The sequence below is a fragment of the Aotus nancymaae genome, unplaced genomic scaffold, assembly GCF_030222135.1.
Source record: "Aotus nancymaae isolate 86718 unplaced genomic scaffold, 86718_ANA_hifiasm-v0.15.2.pri h1tg000036l, whole genome shotgun sequence".
Lineage (NCBI taxonomy): Eukaryota > Metazoa > Chordata > Mammalia > Primates > Aotidae > Aotus > Aotus nancymaae.
In genome coordinates this window covers 46593890-46612830 of record NW_026988450.1, presented here as the reverse complement: position 1 = coordinate 46612830, position 18941 = coordinate 46593890, and the positions used below count along the sequence as shown (strand labels likewise).

The following is an 18941-nucleotide window of genomic DNA, read 5'->3' as shown; positions in this document are numbered from 1 at the left end:
CAAACTTAGCTAATTTTAGAAGCAGTCATGTTATAAAATTTATTCTGTGACTACCAAAATTGTCATTTTCTAAGAACACTGCACTGATCTTGAAATATAAAAGTTTATTCTTTCTATCAAGACTGTGGCAATTCAATGTTTTTTCTTTTGATAAATATTTTGATATCAAAAGCTTATTCTATATGGTTTATTTTATGTGTTTTAAGTCTTGCATGAGTGGATCAAGGAACTCTTAAGAAAAGGTCAAACGAGAGGATATGAGAAATGTAGGTGTTTCAGTAGCCACGTGGGCATGGGAAAATGAGAATTTTGAGAAACTGTTATTTCATAAGTGTGTATCATAGCTGATCAATTTAGAACACTTCCTTTGATGAGAGGTGAATCACACATTCACCTGAACTGGCATCCCATCTGTATTTCCTAAGTGACAGGATAAGGGGAAGCACATGATAAATATTTGTGGTGTTCTGGCATCAATGCCTGTGATGTTTTGAGTTTAAATACTCTGTAGCATTCACCATCAGCCCTGATGTTGATTCTCTCAGGTTATGATTTGCTCCACTGTTTAAGGTCCCTTTTATCCTTATCAGCCCAACGTGTTCACATTAATGTCCATACTTTTCTATTTTAGTTATAGGCATTTGAAACAATCTCACTTTTAAAATATAAACTTTGTGAATTAGGGATCCTATATTCCTATTTTACTCAGTATATTTCCATCATGTTGCTGTCCTAAGCAATGAAGATGCCAAAAAGAACCCTCAAAACCTTAAGTAATTATTTTCATAGCCAGGCATGAGGACTCAGCTTGATACTAACACTGCATGAATGTTTGGTTGGCCCTGTCATACCTACATATAATTGATGACATGTCCCCTTTGCTTTGTAGGGCCTCCTGAATAACATCCTTCCTTGAAGGTAATTATATATATTTATTTTTAATTACTAACTTTATATTGTATAAAATATATCTGATTATTTTCTTTTAAAAGCCATTCAGCCTACCACTGAAATGGAAGATCTTGTTGTGAGAAGCAGTACAAAGAAAGAATGTACAGACATCGAGAGCAGGTACAGTTTAATACAAATGGAATGCTGGAAATAAGTAGATTAAATGATTGGAAGTACTCATATTCTTCTTACCCCTAATTCTTTTTATTCTAAATTGAATGGAAGGCATTGACATAAATGTTATTGTTAGTATCCATATTTCAATAAAAATAAACTTAGAAGTATAAGAAAATAAGATTTTTAAAAGGAGTTTTAACTCAGATGTTTCCATTTTAACATTTTGAATAGCATAACATTTCCAATATGGAATGGAATTTTTATACTTGTCAGGGATTCAAAGCAGTGAATTTTGAGACTCTGAGATATTTCCAGTATCTTATGTGCTAGTTGGAGTTCTGGTATTTACCTAAGGAATGTTTCACTTAGATTTCAGTTTCTGTATTAACTTTAGAGACTTCCTGTTAATGCTATTACACCGATGATCTAAAGCCAATGAAATGTTCTAATGAGCAGACTGTGTACGCATGTGTGTGTATGGGTGTGTTTGTGGCACCTTGAATTATGAAAAACTAGGAAAGTAATCATTCATAACTGAAAGACAGTCTTTTAAAATGGTGATTTCGAGACTTTCTGGTATAAAAGTTTTGTATTTTTTTAAAATAATTGCATAGAGGCAACCAATATCACGAACATCACTGAGACTACTAACATCATTGGCCGTTTTCCATTTCAATACCCTTTTGAAATCCTTAACTATATTGTGATGCTCAGAAATAATATGCAGAATTTTTATTTGTGTCCTATAAACTTTACGTATCTTTCTGCCACTTTCTTTTGTGTACTTTGTATTACATTTTCCAGATGTATCCACATTGATATGATTAGCTCTGGTTTAATTCATTTTACACGTTTCATTGTATTCCCTTATACCACTCTACCACATTTAATTAGACTCTCCTATTGCTGATAAATGAAGAAAGAAAAAAAAGGAAAAGAAAAATAGGCTGGGCGTGGTGGCTCACACCTGTGATCCCAGCACTTTGGGAGGCTGAGGCAGGTGGATCATGAGGTTAGGAGAGCAAGACCATCCTGGCCAACATGGTGAAACCCCATCTCTATTAAAATATAAAAAATTAGCTGGGCGTGGTGGCACGTGCCTGTAGTCCCAGCTATACAGGAGGTTGAGACACAGAAATCACTTGAACCTGAGAGGCGGAGGTTGCAGTGAGCCAAAATTGCACCACTGCACTCTAGTCTGGCAGCAGAGCAAGACTGTCTCCAAAAAAAAAAAGAAAGAAAAATAATGCCAGATTAAAAGGGGCTGTTTAACCAGTTTCTATCTGTCAATATTTACTATATGAGAGTTTAAGGCTGAGAAGTTCAGAAGACAAGCATGCACCACCATATTTTACAAAGGCCCTTAGAATTATGACTCATGAGCCTTTAGCCTATGAAGTTTTGACAATTCATTTCTCTAAGCAAGTTTACTGTTCTCTTAAAAAAAAAAAAAAAGACAGAAAATAGCAAATGACATTGTCTTATTTGACCTCTTGGACATCCTCAAATGAAACTGCAACTTACTCATATCAAAATTCAGAACCAAAGTTTTGAACAATATATATAGTTTGAATATCTTGTGATCATAAGCCCATGATGATGAAATGGCCTTTCAAATTTTACTTTTGCATTTTTTGCTTTTTCTTGACTTGTCTTACAAAAGCTTAAATTCAATAGTTTTATTTCTACAGAAAGCAGGAATATAATTTTTTAATACTATTTCTGTCCTGTCTAATGGCATTGAGAACTCTTCAGATCTAGTGTGGACCTAGACTTATTTTTACATGGGAACAATTACGTTTCTTTGTTGTTGTTGTTGAGACAGTCTTGTTCTGTGATGTGGTTCAGAGTGGATAAGCTCTTAAAGCAGTCGCCTTTCCAGTGGTTCTTTCTGTGGGCGGTAAAATGGCAGGTGAATTTGGGCCTTGTTATATGTAGGGCAGAGCACATAACTACAAGTAAGTAAAAGAGCCAGCACCTTCCCCAAGAGTACTGGCCAGAGTAATATATTAATATCTCTTGACAACCGCCATGGACAAAGCCCCCGCCAAGAAGGACACCAAGCAGGAAGATGTGAAAGAGTTTCTAGCCAGAGCCAAAGAAGATTTCCTCTACAGATGGGAACGCCCCGTTCAGAACACCACCAGCTTGGATCAGTTTGAACTGCTCAAGACGCTGGACACCGGCTCCTTCGGGCGGGTGGTGCTGGTGAGGCACTGGGAGAGCGGTGGCCACTACGCCATGAAGATCCTCAACAAGGAGAAGGCGGTGAAGCTGAAGCAGGTTGAGCACGTCCTGAACAAGAAGCGCATCCTGCAGGCGATCGACTTTCCGTTCCTCGTCAAGCCCCAGTTCTCCTTCAGGGACAACTCCAATCTGTACCTGGTGATGGAGTATGTGCCGAGTGGGGAGATGTTCTCCCGCCTACGGTGCGTCGGAAGGTTCGGAGAGCCCCATGCCTGTTTCTATGCCGCCCAGATCGTCCTGGCCTTCCAGTACCTGCACTCGCTCGACCTCATCCACTGCGACCTGAAGCCCGAGAACCTCCTCATCGACCAGCAGGGCTACCTGCAGGTGACGGACTTCGGTTTTGCCAAGTGTGAGGGGCCGCACTTGGACCCTGTGCCGGACCCCCGAGTACCTGGCCCCCGAGATCATCCTGAGCAAAGGCTACAAGGCCGTGGACTGGTGGGCCCTGGGGGTGCTCACCTACGAGATGGCCCTGGGTTTCCCGCCCTTCTACGCCGACCAGCCGATCCAGATATACGAGAAGATCGTCTCTGGGAAGGTGCGGTTCCCCTCCCACGTCAGCTCTGACCTCAAGGACCTGCTGCGGAGCCTGCTGCAGGTGGACCTCATCAAGTGCTTCGGGAACCTCCGGAATGGGGTTGGCGACATCAAGAACCTCAAGTGGTTCGCCACAACCAACTGGATCGCCATCTATGAGAAGAAGGTGGAAGCTCCCTTCATCCCGAAGTTCGCAGGCCCTGGGGATGCCAGTAACTTTGACAACTACGAGGAGGAAGAGATCCGGATCTCCATCAACGAGAAGTGTGCCAACGAGTTTTCTGAGTTTTAGGGGTGTGCTTGTGCCCCTGTGGGTCTTTTCTTTTTTTCTCTTTGGTGGGTGGGTGAGTGAAAGGGTTGGACTGAACAGCCAGAGGGCCCCAGAGTTCCTTGCATCTAGTTTCACCCCCCACCCCACCCTCCAGGGCTGGGGTAGCAGGAAGCCCAGATATTTAGAGGGACAGAAACACCAGCTGCTCCCTCACCCCCTATGCCTTCCTGGGCCCTCTGTGCTTCTCCCTTCCTCCTCCTGCAGAGTCCCCCTTGCCCCAGCCCACTTCTACCTGAGTTTCTCAGCTCTATTCAGGCCAGGTCTTGCTGGTGTATCCAGGAACAGGGTGTGGAAAGAGGGGCTCAAACTTAACTTCAGCACAGAACAAGCACCACTTACTAAGAGAGAATGAATGAAAATCACACCTGCCTTTTAGAGTAATCCTGCCTGGGAAGGAGAGAGGTTTAGTGCCATGTTCGGTGGGCTGCTTGCTAAAGTTAAAAATTAAAAAAAAAAAAATTAAAAACAATAAAGTAAAACAAAAAATGAAAAGAAAAAAAAATCTCTTGAGCTCTTCTCCACTGGCAGCTGGAAAGTTTTTGCAAGAGTCCCTGTTTCTGGTCTGATTCCTAGGTTTTGCTACTTCTGGTGATATGGTGTTTTATCCTAAACTGAAGTTTTAACTGAAGAGCTAAAAGAGAATGTGTTGTGTTACAACAAATTAAGTGCAGTAGTTCCCCCTTAACTGTGGGAGATGCATTCAAAGGCCCCCAGTGAATGCCTGAAAGCACAAATAGTACTGAATCACTCACTGTTTTTTTTTCCCCATACATATCTATGTTAAAGTTTAATTTATAAATTAAGCGCAGTAAGAAATTAACAACTAAAAGTAAAATGGAAAATTATAGTAATATGCTGTAAAAAAAATTATTTGAATGTGGTCTCTTAAAATATATGGTATGGTTCACAGCCTTTTTTCCTGTAATGATGTGAATTGATACAATGCCTATGTAATGAGATGAAGTGAGGTATGATGTAGGCATTGTCACATAGTGTTAGGCCACTATTCACACCAACTCTAGGTCAGAAAAAAGATTATCAGCTTTGAGTCTTCCTGGACCTTCAGGCCTTAATGATGTTGATGGCTGAGTGCAGGCAGAGACCATATTGATGACTAATGGCTGGACAGCACATGCAGTGTGAATGCACTGGACAAAGGAATGATTCACATCCTGGGATGGATAGAGGGCAATAGCTCAAGATTTTATTGTGCTGCTCAGACTGGCACACTAACACTTATGACTTGTTTATTTCTGGAGTTTTCAATGTAATATGTTTGGAATACAGTTAACTGTTTGTAACTACATAATTCAAAACTGCAGAGGTAAAATCCGTGTTTGGACTTTGACTCATTTCTTGGGGTACAATTCTTAAACTCCTTCGAATTTCCAAAGTGATGTCCTTTGGTATGCTAATGATCAATGGCTGGAAGCTCCTAGGTAGATTCAGGATGGAAACTGGTCAGCATCCTGAAGACATGGCTGATTAGACGGTTGAGTTCTTCTGTCTCACGCTGCAAACTCTGGGGAGGAGAGAAGGGATGAAGGTTGTCAGTCACCAACAGCCAGTGATTAGTCAGTGATGCCTATGTATTGAAGCTTTCATAAAGACCCAAAGGGACTAGGTTTGGAGAGCTTCCAGATTGCTGAATACATGGAGGTTCCTGGAGGGTGGTGTGTCCTGAGAGGGCATGGATTCTCTGCCACTAGCCCCATACTTTGCAATATGCATCTGCTCATCTGTACCTTTTGTAATGTCATTCACAGTACGCTGGAAAGTGTGTTTCCCTGGGTACTTTGAGCCATTCCAGCAATTCAATGTAACCTAAAGAGGGAGTCCTGGGAACCCCCATTTGAAGCCGATTGGTTAGAAGTTCTGGAGTTTCAGACTTAGGACTGATGTAGGGAGGTAGTCTCATGGGACTGAGCCCTTTACCTGTGGAATCTGATGCTATCTGCAGACAGTGTGAGAACTGAATTAGATGACACCCAGTTTGTGTCATCTGCAGAAATGATTGCTTGCTTGTTGGTGGGGAAAACCTCTCCACACGTTTGGTCACAGAAGCCTTCTTTGTTGATGATTGTTGCTGTGGTGTGAGAACAGAGAAAAACATGGCAACTGTGTCTTTTCCACACACATAGTGGATAAGGGGTACTAGTTTACTGTTTTAACGGCACCCCTCATATTTTGGTCCAGAAATCACGCTATTTGACACTGGTCACTCATTCCATTTGTTCTGCTAACAATACCATTTTTAGCCAATTTCATAGGGTTTGGCTAGGATGACTTATATACTGCAGTTCACTTGTAGATATCAAATTTTGATAAATTTATTACTTTGCATTCCCAAAGTAAGGGAAGTAGGAGTTCTTACTGCATTAATTACATACCAATAGGTATAACTTATATTAATTCTAATAAGGTCCCAGGTATGCTCTCAAATCAATGATTTGTAACAAAGCATCAGTCCTATGCTTTAAAGAAAAATGATCTACATCGTGTACACAACTGTGCATTTTTTTTATGAAGGTAGAGTCTTGCCATGTTTCCTAAAGCCTCAAACTTATGGGTTTCTCAAGTGATCCTCCTTCCTCAGCCTCCCAAATAGTTGAAATTACAGGCATGCATCACTGTACTTTCTTATGGTTTTAATATTCTATACATTATTGATTTAAAATGCATTTTACCTTTTCCTTTAATAGATTCTGGGAGTTCTGATGAATCTGCAGTCAGGTAGGATTTTACAGATTTAAAAAATTATGTTAACTAAGAAAATATAGATGGAAGAAATTAGTATCTATTGAGTGTTGTATTCTGGGCTAACCACCCTATTAGGTGCTATGCATTTATCTCATAAAGCCATCACAATGTCTGTTTTCTTATAACCTACTGTTTATTAAATAAGCAACTGTGGTTTAGAGAGGTTGATTAATTGTATCATGATCCCATAGTTCACAAAGTAGCTGACCAACAGTTTGACCGTCAGCCTATCTGGCTTTCAAATCTTTTCTCTTGCTCCTCAGTACAGACTGATAGATATCTGTGCAGCACTTTGATTAATGTGTAGGTCTGAGTAAGATTAGTCAGATTAATTGATGTCTAAATTAATGAGTTTAAGTAAGTTAAACTCTCATTTTAGGTTACTGTTAGAAATGAGGTTAGTCACTGAGTTTGTCCTAATAAATTTGACAATTTTTGTGGTAACTAGCTTTTTTTTTTTTTTTTTTTTTTTAATTAACCATCAAAGTCTTTAAGGCAGAGTTAAGGTTTGGCCATAGAACTGGAAGTTTTACAAAACCAAGATTTGGCAAGTCTTGGAGAGAAATTATTTAACTTCCAGTTTTGTTTTCCCTTTAGGCTAGTATTTCTGCCTACTTCCATAATGCTTTTTTATTATTTTTTTCTATTTCTATGACTTTTCTTCCTTGGTATTGCTTTTGTTATGTTTTCAAATTCTGCTGGGTATGTATTCCCAGTTTTCCTATAGACAGAACCAAAAGCACATAGAATTACAGATATTTAAGGAATCTTAGGACTAATTAAAGTATCTTCTAGTACTTCTATCTGTGTCGAATGTTCAGGTCAAATGATTTTCTAGATAGAGAACTTCAGATTCAAAGAGATTAGGATGCTTTTTTTTTGGACATAAGACATGGTAGAAATGAGATTTGAACTTGTTTTAAAGCCCAATACTCTTCCTTCTTTTTTTATTCTATTGGCATTTGTTGTTGTTGGTTTTTGAGACAGAGTTTCACTGCTGTTGCCAGACTTGAGTGCAACAGCACAATCTTGGCTCACCACAACCTTTGCCTCCCGGGTTCAAGCGATTCTCCTGCCTCAGCCTCCTCAGTATCTGGGATTACAAGCATGCGCCACCATGCCCGGATAATTTTGTATTTTTAGTAAAGATGGGGGTTTCTCCATGTTTGTCAGGCTGGTCTCGAACTCCTGACCTCAGGTGATCTGCCCGCCTTGGCCTCCCAAAGTGCTGGGATTACAGGTGTGAGCCACCACGCCTGGCCTGGCATGTTTTAATAATACAAACAGGGAGTGGGTCTGATGCAGTGGTTAGAATGAGAAGGGAATTAGCTGTTGAACCCAATGGAAATGGCTAAGAATGGATGACCAGGGCAAGGCCAAGTTTGAAAAGAAATGACACTGGATATGGATTATTCAGTAAGAGATTAGAATATTGGGGTTTATGACAAGTGTGATAAATTATAAAGTTGAAGGACACAAGATATTGGGAATTAACTACAAAGGCACATTAAAATAGAGGGTTCAAGTAAGTTCTAAACAGATTGCTGTGCTCTTTTTAAATCAAGAACTGACAAAAGATTTTTGCTGTAAGATGCTAAAACATTTGGAGACACTGGGAGGAGTCTCTACAGCAGACAGAAATGTGGTATCATATAATCCCGCTCAGAGCCCCTTCAGTACTGATGGGCTGGAGACTGCTGAACTACATAGATCTGTGGCCAATGGCAGGTGTCTCCTCATCTCTGCCTCTTTTCTCAAGTCACTGATGTCCTTCCCATATCCATGTAGGTTAGGTCAGGGGCATCCTTGGCTGTAAAATCAGTCATGAAGTTCAGCTGGGTAGTTGGAGGTGTGTCTGTGTTGGTAGTTAGTAAAGACTCCAGTTAGGTTGATTTTCAGGAGCAGGGATATAGAGCGCTCCCACTCCTGGTCATTTGAGACCATCCTTTCAGGAATCTGTGCTTTCATAGACTGAAGATTTGAAGATTACTGGAAACTGCCATGGAGCCCTGCATAAATGGAATCTGGAAGTGGGAACCCATAGGAAGAAAGATTCATGTAGACAGTACTTAGCAAAATAGAGGTACAACTGCCAGGACTGTTTTTCCAGCAGTCTTCTCTCGTTGGATAGCGGAGTGCCTATGAAGGTTTTTAAGGGCTTATTAGTTTATGTGGACCTCAATAAGGGAGGACCTTTAGAGTGAAAATAATTGGATTTTTATAGTTGTTAATGTCTTATCTTTCTGGGAAGAGTATCCTCAATAAGAAAATATACCTTCATTATTAGACTTTTGTACATTTATCTCTCATGCATTTCAAATACAGCAGGGGATTCTCTGTACTCTTTTAGGACAAAGGAAAGCATTAGGACCTTCATAAGTGGTTTTCATGCTGAGGAATCAAGACTGCCATTTTGAAGTGACACAGACTAGTCTTTTAACCAGAGATAGATAATGGACAAGAGACAGTGGAACTTTCTACCTTGTTTTAGGTCATAAGGTTCCTACCAGTTTAGGTGACAAAAGTTATATCATCCATTAACTGAATTTCATGTTCTGCTTCAAGACAGATAACTTGTGAGGGTAAATTATTGTCCAGTTCTGCAAATATATTGGCTGTCACTATTTGTTATGGAGCTCAAAGTCAGTTTTCATTGAATATTTTATAGATTTAGACAGCTGGAGGCAGAAATTGGTATACAAAATCTATTTTTAGAACAGAGGTCATATTTTAATTGTGTCAAGAAATGTTATTTGATATACCGATGGCTGATCTTTTCCCAGATGGTGTTTTTGTTTTTTGGAGGGGGAAGCTGAACATGAACTGGCAGTTAAAAAATTTGTAAAAAATCAACAACAAAAAAATCAACCTCATTTTTATTGTATATTTTTGCTCTAAAGCATTTTTCACTAACTGTGTGTGGATCCATGCCCTAAACCAGATGATGAAGACTTGACTTACTACCAAGGTAAAGTGGTCTCTTGTAAAATTTTCTCACCAGTCAACTTTTGTTAGTATTTACTTTTAAAATTTAGCAGTGGTTTACCTATTACTGTTTTATGATGGTTATGAAAAGTTGGTCAGAGAAAACCATAGACATATGGCTGGTTGATTTAAAATTTGTATTTAATGTTGGTAACAAAAGATTGATGAGTACTGAGATAGGGTGTGGGCTGAACAAAAATGAACTGAAAGATACATAGCAACAGAAAAATCACATTAGGAAATGCTTTCCCCAATAGAGAAAATATGAAATTTGGTTAAGGTTTAATTAGATAAGTATTAATACTTTGACTTTTAAATCATACTAAGTGTGACATCTATATTTTTGCCAGTATAAATCTTCAGTGGATCAAATTACTTGTAATCATGGAATCCCCCGGGGACCTTTTAGTTGAGAAACTGTACAACAAATAGCATATAGCTGTTCTTCTTGGACACTTATTATTTGGGCATTATATATTTGGTAGGAGAGATTGTTCCTCTACTTATGTTATTGGTTCTGTAGTGAGATTAAAATATTAAAAATTGTAGAAAGAATAGCTGGGTGTGGTGATATACACCTATAGTCCCAGCTACTTGGGAGTTTGAGGTTGCCTGAGCCCAGGAGTTTGAGAACCACCTGGGCAGCGTAACAAGGCTGCATCTGATATTTATTTATTTTTAATAATTACACTAAGTTCTGGGGTACATATGCAGAAGGTGCAGGTTACATAGGTATACACGTGCTATGGTGGTTTGCTGCATCCATCCCTGTCATCTACATTAGTTATTTCTCCTTATGTTATCCCTCCCCAATCCCTCCACCCCCTGCTTTCCCTCCCTTATCCCCCTCCCCTCCTGACAGGTCCCAGTGTGTGATGTTCCCCTCCGTGTCCCTGTGTTCTTATTGTTCAACACCCACTTATAAGTGAGAACATACAGTATTTTGTTTTCTGTTCTTGCAGCAGTTTTCTGAGAATGATGGTTTCCAGTTAAATCCATGTCCCTGCAAAGGACATGAACTCATCCCTTTTTATGGCTGCACAGTATTCCATGGTATGTATGTGCCACATTTTCTTTATCCAGTCTATCATTGATGGGCATTTGGGTTGGTTTTAAGTCTTTGCTATTGTAAACAGTGCCACAATAAACATGTGTGCATATGTCTTTATAACAGAATAATTTATAATCCTTAGGGTATATATCCAGTAATGGGATACCTGGGTCAAATGGTATTTCTAGTTCTATATCCTTGAGGAATTGCCACACTATCTTCCACAGTGGCTGAATTAATTTACATTCCTGCCAACAATGTAAATACATTCCTATTTCTCCACATCCTCTCCAGCATCTGTTGTCTTCTGATTTTTTAATAACTGCCATTCTAACTGGCATGAGATGGTATCTCATTGTGATTTTGATTTGCATTTCTCTAATGACCAGTGATGATGTGCTTTTTTTCATGTTTGTTGGCTGCATAAACGTCTTCTTTTGAGAAGCATCTGTTCATATCCTTTGCCCACTTTTTGATGGGGTTGTTTTTTCTTGTAAATGTTTAATTTCTTTATAGATTCTGGATATTAAGCCATTTGTCAGATGGGTAGATTGCAAAATTGTTTTCCTATTCCATTGGCTGCCAGTTCACTCTAATGATTGTTTCTTTTGCTGTGCAGAAGCTCTTAAGTTTAATTAGATCCCACTTGTCTATTTTGGCTTTTGTTGCTAGGTCTTATCTTTAATACATCTGGAGTTAATTTGTGTATAAGGTGTAAGGAAGGGATGCAGTTTCCGCTTTCTGCAGATGGCTAGTCAGTTTTCCCAACACCACTTATTAAATAGGGAATCCTTTCCTGATTGCTTGCTTTTGTTAGGTTTGTCAAAGATCAGATCGTTGTAGATGTGCGGCATTACTTCTGAGGCCTCTCTTCTATTCCATTGGTCTATATCTCTGTTTTGGTATCAGAATCATGCGGTTTTGATTACTGTAGCCTTGTAGTATAGTTTGAAGTCAGGTAGCATGATGCCTCTAGCTTTTTGTTGTTGTTGTTTTGCTTAGGATTGTCTTGGCTATGCGGGCTCCCTTTTGGTTATATATGAAGTTTAAGGTAGTTTTTTCCAATTTTTTGTTAAGAAAGTCGATGGTAGTTTGATGGGGTAGCATTGAATGCATATTTTTGGGCAGTATGGCTATTTTCATAATATTGATTCTTCCTAACCACGAGCATGGAATGTTTTTCCATCTGTTTGTTTCCTCTATTTCCTTGAGCAATGGTTTGTAAATCTCCTTCAAGAGGTCCTTTCATCTGTTGTTAGATGTATTCCTATTTTACTCTTTATAACAATTATGAATGGGAGTTCACTCATGATTTGGCTCTGTCTGTCTGTTATTGGTGTACAGGAATGCTTGTGACTTTTGCACACTGATTCTGTATTCTTAGACTTTGCTGAATTTGCTTATCAACTTAAGGAGATTTTGGGCTGAGATTATGGGGTCTTCTAAATATACAATCATGTCATCTGCAAATAGAAACAACTTGACTTTCTCTTTTCCTAGTTGAATACCCTTTATTTATTTCTTTTTCTTGCCTGATTTCCCAGACCAGAACTTCCAATACTATGTTGGGTAGAAGTGGTGAGAGAGGGCATCCTTGTCTTGTGCCAGTTTTCAAAGGGAATGCTTCCAGTTTTTGCCCATACACTATGTTTTTGTCTGTGGGTTTGTCAAAAATAGTTCTTATTTTGAGATATGTTGCATCAATACCTAGTTTCTTGAGAGAGTTTTTATCATAAACGTCTATTGAATTTTGTCAAAGGTGTTCTCTGCATCTATTGAGGTAATCATGTGGTTTTTGTCTCGGTTCTGTTTATGTGATGGATTATGTCTATAGATTTGCATTATGTTGAGCCAGCCTTGCATTTTGGGGATGAAGCTGACTTGATTATGATGGAGCTTCTTGATGTGCTGTTGGATTCAGTTTGCCAGTATTTTATTGAGGATTTTCCCATTAATGTTCATCATGGATGTAGGCCTGAAATTTTCTTTTTCAGTTGTGTCTCTGCCAGGTTTTGGTATCAGAATGACGTTGGTCTCATAAAATGAGTTAGGTAGGATTCCCTCTTTTTGTATTATTTTGAATAGTTTCAGAAAATGGTACCAGCTCCTCTTTTTACCTATGGTAAAAATTTGGCTGTGAACCTGTCTGGTCCTGGACTTTTGTTTGGTAGGCTATTAATTGCTGCCTCAATTTCAAACCTCGTTATTGGTCTATTCAGGGATTTAACTTCTTCCTGGTTTAGTCTTGGGGGGTGTACATGTCCAGGAATTTATCCATATCGTCTAGATTTACTGGTTTATTTGCAAGAAGTGTTTGTAGTAATCTCTGATGGTAGTATGTATTTCTGTGGGATCAGTGGTGATGTCCCCTTTATCACTTTTTATTGCATCTATTCTCTCTTTTCTATTAGTCTGCCTAGTGGTCTATTTTGTTGATCTTTTCAAAAAACCATCTCCTGGATTCATTGATTTGAAGGGATTTTTGTGTCTCTATCTCCTTCAGTTCTGCTCTGAACTTAGTTATTTCTTGTCTTCCGCTAGCTTTTGAAGTTGTTTGATCTTGCTCCTCTAGTTCTTTTAATTGTAACAATAAAAAGAAACTGTCCCAGCCTCACTCCCCCCGCTACGACTTTTCATGGGGTTTTTTTTTTTTTTTTTGCTTTTCTTTATCATCTGTATGCTTATTTTTTAACTAGTTTAAAAATTCCATTCCCTATTTTTTTAAAAAAACATAATCACATTTATTTTTAAAAATAAACTTTGGATCACTACCATAAATGGAGAATTATTAACACTTGCCCAAGATAGATGATCTTTCTTTTAAACAAATAAATAAAACAGAAGCTCGAAACCCACTCTCCTTGTTACAGAAAGAGGCTACCAGCTGTTAGGTACTGAAAGCAGGCGAGGACTCAACTGAGACTTTCTCATAATCAATGAGAAATGAAAAACAAGACAGGTGCAATGGCTCACACCTGTAATCCCAGCATTTTGGGAGGCCAAGGAGGGAAGATGAGCCCAGGAGTTCAAGACCAGACTGGCCAACAGGGTGAAATCCTGTCTCTACTAAAAAGACAAAAATTAGCTGGGCGTGGTAGCCAGTGTCTGTAATCCAAGCTACATGGGAGGCTGAGGCAGGAAAATTGTTTGAACCTGGGAGGCAGAGGTTGTAGTGAGCCAAGATCACACCACTGCACTCCAGACTTGGTTGACAGAGTGAGATTTTGTCTCAAAAAAGAAATAAAAAATAAAACATTCATCTGTCATTGAATATGTCTGCACACAACCTGAAACCATTTCAGGCACAACTGAACCCCACATTGCAAAAAACCCTGATTTAAAGCATTCAGGTCACCTATAACTAATGAGAGCCCCTAAGCTACTCAAATCGATGTGGCAGTCTAGAGCAGAGACTACAAGCACCAACCCTGGAGTCTGCTAGGGTTCAAATCTCAGTTCTGCCGCTTACCAGCAGTGACCCTGGGTAAGTCACTAAACCTCTCTGGCCTCAGTTTCTGGTGCAGTAAATAGTACCTTTACAAGTGTATTGTAGACAAGGCACTTTGCACAGTGGGCGCTCTGTAAGCTGCAGCCACCATCATCACTGAAGGAGCAAATCTCACCTGCCCTGTCTGTGCCTTCTCAGCCTCTATCAGCTTCCAAGTCTCCTCCTTCTTGGCTTCGGTTTTCTGCAGCTCTGCGGTGCTGCCGTGGTGCCTGCTGATGTCCCTCCTATAGGAGAAGGAGCTGCTGAGCTGTCTGGAGAAGTAAAGCACAGGGATGTCAACCACACAGGCACATATGTAAAAATATATATGAACATGTGCACATGTGCAAACACCCACCCCCTCGCCCCCCCATCTCATTCCCCAGGGTTATAGGTCCCCAGAGAAAGGGAATGTCTCAGGCAGGAATGAGACCTGTGGAAAACACAATCTGGGATGATCTCTGGGGGTCTGCAAAAACCCCATGACCACTGATATGCAAAAAGTGCATGCTTTTTTTTTTTTAAGATCAATTCTAATTGATCTCAAATAAAAGATTAAACAGAAAGGGCACGTCTTAGATCATCTTTCAAACATGAAAAAGTTTCAAAACGTGATGAAGAAATAGGGCAAAGTACTTAGTTCGTTCAGTTTTCTTGTTTTACAAAGATGGTGGGGGTAGGGGTGGGATCTTGCCCTGGCTACTCCTTCATGCAAGCATGTTCCTCAGAAAGCACTTTTTGGCTGGTGCAGTGGCTCACACCTGTAAACCTAGCACTTTGGGAGGCCAAGAAGGGCAGATCACTGGTGGCCAGGAGTTCAAGAACAGCCCGGCAAACATGGTGAAACCCCGTCTCTACTAAAAATACAAAAATTAGGCAGGCATGGTGGCAGGTACCTGTAGTCCCAACTACTAGGGAGGCTGAGGCAGAAAAATCACTTGAATCCAGGAGGCAGAAGTTGCAGTGAGCCATGATTGTGTCACTGTACTCTAGCCTCAGCAACAGAGTGAGACCCTGTCTCAAAAGAAAAAAAAGAAAGGACTTTCTGTACATCGGTGGTCATTATCTTCATGCAGACCCCAGAGAACATCACAGACTGCAGTGCCCACAGTTTTGTGTTCAGTGGCTGAGTTGGTGCCACTGAACACTGAACTGCAGCCTGAGCAACGGAGGGAGACTCCATCTCAAAAAAAAAAAGAAAGAAAGAAAGAAATTTTGGAGGCCATGCAAAACACAGATGTGGCTCTTTGCCATGGAACTTTCTATGCCTTCCTCTACCTACTTGTCTCCTAAACAAGATTACAAACTACCTGAGGTCAAGAGCCCCATGTGATTCATCACTGCACCCCCAAAAATGTGTCTCCTGAAAACACTTCCTGAAGGCCAAATAAACCTCCAGCACCTCCCCTCTTTGATCTAGTGCCTAGGGGTGAGTAACCTTTCCTTGCCCATGAGATCTGTGCAAAGGTCTTTGGTTAAGGCCAAGTGAGGTGAAAGTGGCCCTCAAATCCAAAAGCAAGAGTGGGTTTTCAGGGAGCAGCATAAGGAAGAATCAGAACCAACTCTGGATGAAATCTAGAATTCAGGTGGGGAGCTGGGGCTTCCTGCTTCATGACCTAGGGCTTCACAAATCCAAGCTAGCACCTTCGATGAAAATCTTACATCCTTCTGTGCTCATGCACTGTCTGGAATCGCCCACTAGAATGCAAGCTGTGTAAGATGATAACAATGGCAAAAGTGACATGTACCAAGGCACAGTGCTAGGCCACACTGTCTTTGCCCTCTTCTGACCCCTATAGCAACTGCAGGTCCACCATCCTTTCTCAAATCCCCAAGGTCTGGTATGTTTAGGCTCTGACTTTGTCAATGTTTGTTGTTCTTTTCCTGTTTTGTTTTTGTTTATTGAGATGGAGTCTCACTCTGTTTTCCAGGCTGGAGTGCCATGGTGCAATCTGAGCTCATTGCAACCTCTGCTTTCTGGGTTCAAATGATTCTTATGCCTCAGCCTTCTGAATAGCCAGAATTTACAGGCACCTGCCACCAAGCCTGGCTAATTTTTCTATCTTTAGTAGAGACAGGATTTCACCATGTTGGCCAGACTGGTCTTGAACTCCTGTTCTCAGGTGATCCACCCACCTCAGCCTCCAAAAATGCTGGGATTACAGGTGTGAGCCACCATGCCCAGCCAACTTTGCCAGTTTTTAAAAGCTATCATGGTTAACACACTGCATATGCTATAAATCCCCAGGGATCTAAGGAAGCTCTCTATAATCAAACACGAGGATACTTCCTTTTTTGTAGAGATGGGGTCTTGCTATGTTGCCCATGGTGGTCTCAAACTCCTGGCCTCAAGTGATCCTCCTGCCACAACCTCCCAAAGAGCTGAGATTACAAGCATGAGCCTCCATTCCTGGCCTTGAGATAGTTTTATATCGAATGCTGCTTCACAAAGATTAAACCTTCCAGGCCCCTCCGAGTGACCTGAACAAAGACCCACACCATGTAGGGAACTCGAGTGTCAGAAGCATGGGCAGATGGTGAAACCATGAGGCCTGTGTGAGTCACGCCACCTCCCCCTACTTACTTCTGTAGTTGCTTCCCTGCACTGTCTGTCACCAGCATGCCATTCTCCATTTGCTTTGCTTCCTTCCCTGGATCGCTGGTGCCCGTGACCCCTGGCAAAAAAGAGACAAAGGAGGGGAGGGGTGTTATGAGCCAGATGCTAAAACCAAGGGCAAGAAAAATTGGCCACTTCAGGGAGGAGATGGCAGAGCACCAGACAGCCAGGATGCTCAGAAAGTAGACCTGCTCTGCAGAGGCCATAAACAGGCTGTCTGGTTGAGGGGCAGGTGGTACTGGAGTTCAGTCCCTTGGGGCAGGAACAGTGCTTTGCAGCTGTGCAGAGAGCTCCATCCACTGAGGGCACTGCGCCCAAGCCAGCATCCTGTACCAGCAGTGATGGGTAAAACCCAGCCCAGATAACAGTATCTCTGCTGTGTTAAGTGCACTTTCCCAAGACCAGGATGCAAGGAACTGCAGAGGGAAAGGGCATAGGCCCCTGGTTCCCAAGCACTGCAAGAAGGTTATCTTATCTATTGTCAAAATAGATAACCAGTTTGACAAGGGCATCATCCAACAGGCAGAGGCCCAGGGACCCCTGTAGTGCCAGGAATTAACCCTTTAGTGCCCAGATCACAGAGAGCTCCCGATAGTTCATTGTAAAAGGTACCTGGGGCACTGGCTGCTTCCACAGTAATAAGGAAGTATTTCAACATTTGAACTGGGGAACCTAGTTCTGCCAACAACCAGGTGAGCTTCCAAGTGGGCCCTTCCCCAGTTGAGTCTTCAGATAAGACCCCAGCCCTGGCAGATGCCTTAGCTGCAGACTTAGGGAAAGACCCTGATTAAGAACACCAAGGGACAGGACAGCTGGGCATCTGCCCCAATCCCAGGAAGAATCCACCCAGCATCAAAAATAATCACCAGAACATCAACAATGACAATGACAGCCAACATTTATCAAGAGTGCTCGGGCACTGTGCTGTGTTGAAACAGATCATATCTCTTTCCTAGTTCACAATACCTCAGTGATGATAACTACAGCCCCCACTCTGAACTGTTCTGCCTCATTCTTTGCTGCCAGAAGAGAAAGCAGCACTATGTAAGGCAAGAAAGGACTGACCCCAGAAGAGGTGGGAGAGGACCCAGGATAGAATACACAAAAGGGATAAATATGCAGCAGGCAGCATGGTCAGGGTGACTGTTGGAACATACTCAGGTGATACAAATAAAAGCAGAACTCGAAAATGCAGGGTCTCACAGAAATAGCCACAGGGAGACACACATGACTGGAAGGGAAGTGGGCGCTGCAGATCATTCTTGGACGTGGGAAGGCACTCTGCACCAGGGATTCTCAATCTTGGTTGCAAGTGAATCACAGGGGGCTTTATAAATGAGCAGGTGGCAGTCGGGCACGGTGGCTCATGCCTGTAATCCCAGCACTTCTGAGGCCAAAGCGGGCAGATCACTTGAGGCCAAGCGTTCAAGACCAGCCTGGACAACATGGCAGGCTAAAGCGTTTGTGCCAGGATGGAAACCAGTGCCTTCTGCTTCCTGCATTAAGAAAGCCTTGTAAGAAAAAAAAGAAATGTGAGCTGAGCTGAATGGCATGCTTGGTGCCATAGCTGATCTCCATTATGGTGCTGCCTCTTCATATTATCACCAACTGGTCACACAGTGTGGACTGTCAGTGTCCCATAGACCACATGTTAAGTGTGGTTAGACCGCAGATATGGCATGGTCTAAACACACTCTAAAATTTATTTATTTTGGGCTGGGTGTGGTGGCTCACACCGGTAATCCCAGCACTTTGGAAGTCCGAGGTAGGTGGATCACTTGAGGCCAGGAGCTCCAGACCAGTTTGGCCAACCTGGCAAAACCCCGTTTTTGCTTTAAAAAAAAAAAAAAAAAAA

General features: G+C 41.3%; 1 protein-coding gene and 1 pseudogene across 5 annotated transcripts in view; one reads left to right on the top strand and one right to left on the bottom strand.

Moving 5' to 3' along the window:
* Window positions 1-5522, top strand: part of LOC135278037 (cAMP-dependent protein kinase catalytic subunit gamma-like) — a 28558-nt pseudogene extending 23036 nt beyond the window's left edge.
* The window catches only part of LOC105727841 (multidrug resistance-associated protein 1-like), a 50430-nt gene that overhangs the window by 1896 nt on the left and 29593 nt on the right, over window positions 1-18941 (bottom strand). For 2 of the 5 annotated variants that reach the window (XM_064384434.1, XM_064384435.1), the window contains exons 4-6: window positions 17054-17144; window positions 14606-14741; window positions 4171-6272 (exon numbers count right to left, since the gene is read on the bottom strand). In XM_064384434.1, coding sequence (XP_064240504.1) covers window positions 5943-6272; window positions 14606-14741; window positions 17054-17103 — 516 coding nt within the window. In that variant the 5' untranslated portion in view covers window positions 17104-17144 and the 3' untranslated portion in view covers window positions 4171-5942. Of the gene's footprint in view, window positions 1-4170; window positions 6273-14605; window positions 14742-17053; window positions 17145-18941 lie in introns of those variants that run through there. The other 3 variants (XM_064384438.1, XM_064384437.1, XM_064384436.1) reach the window with 3 other exon arrangements.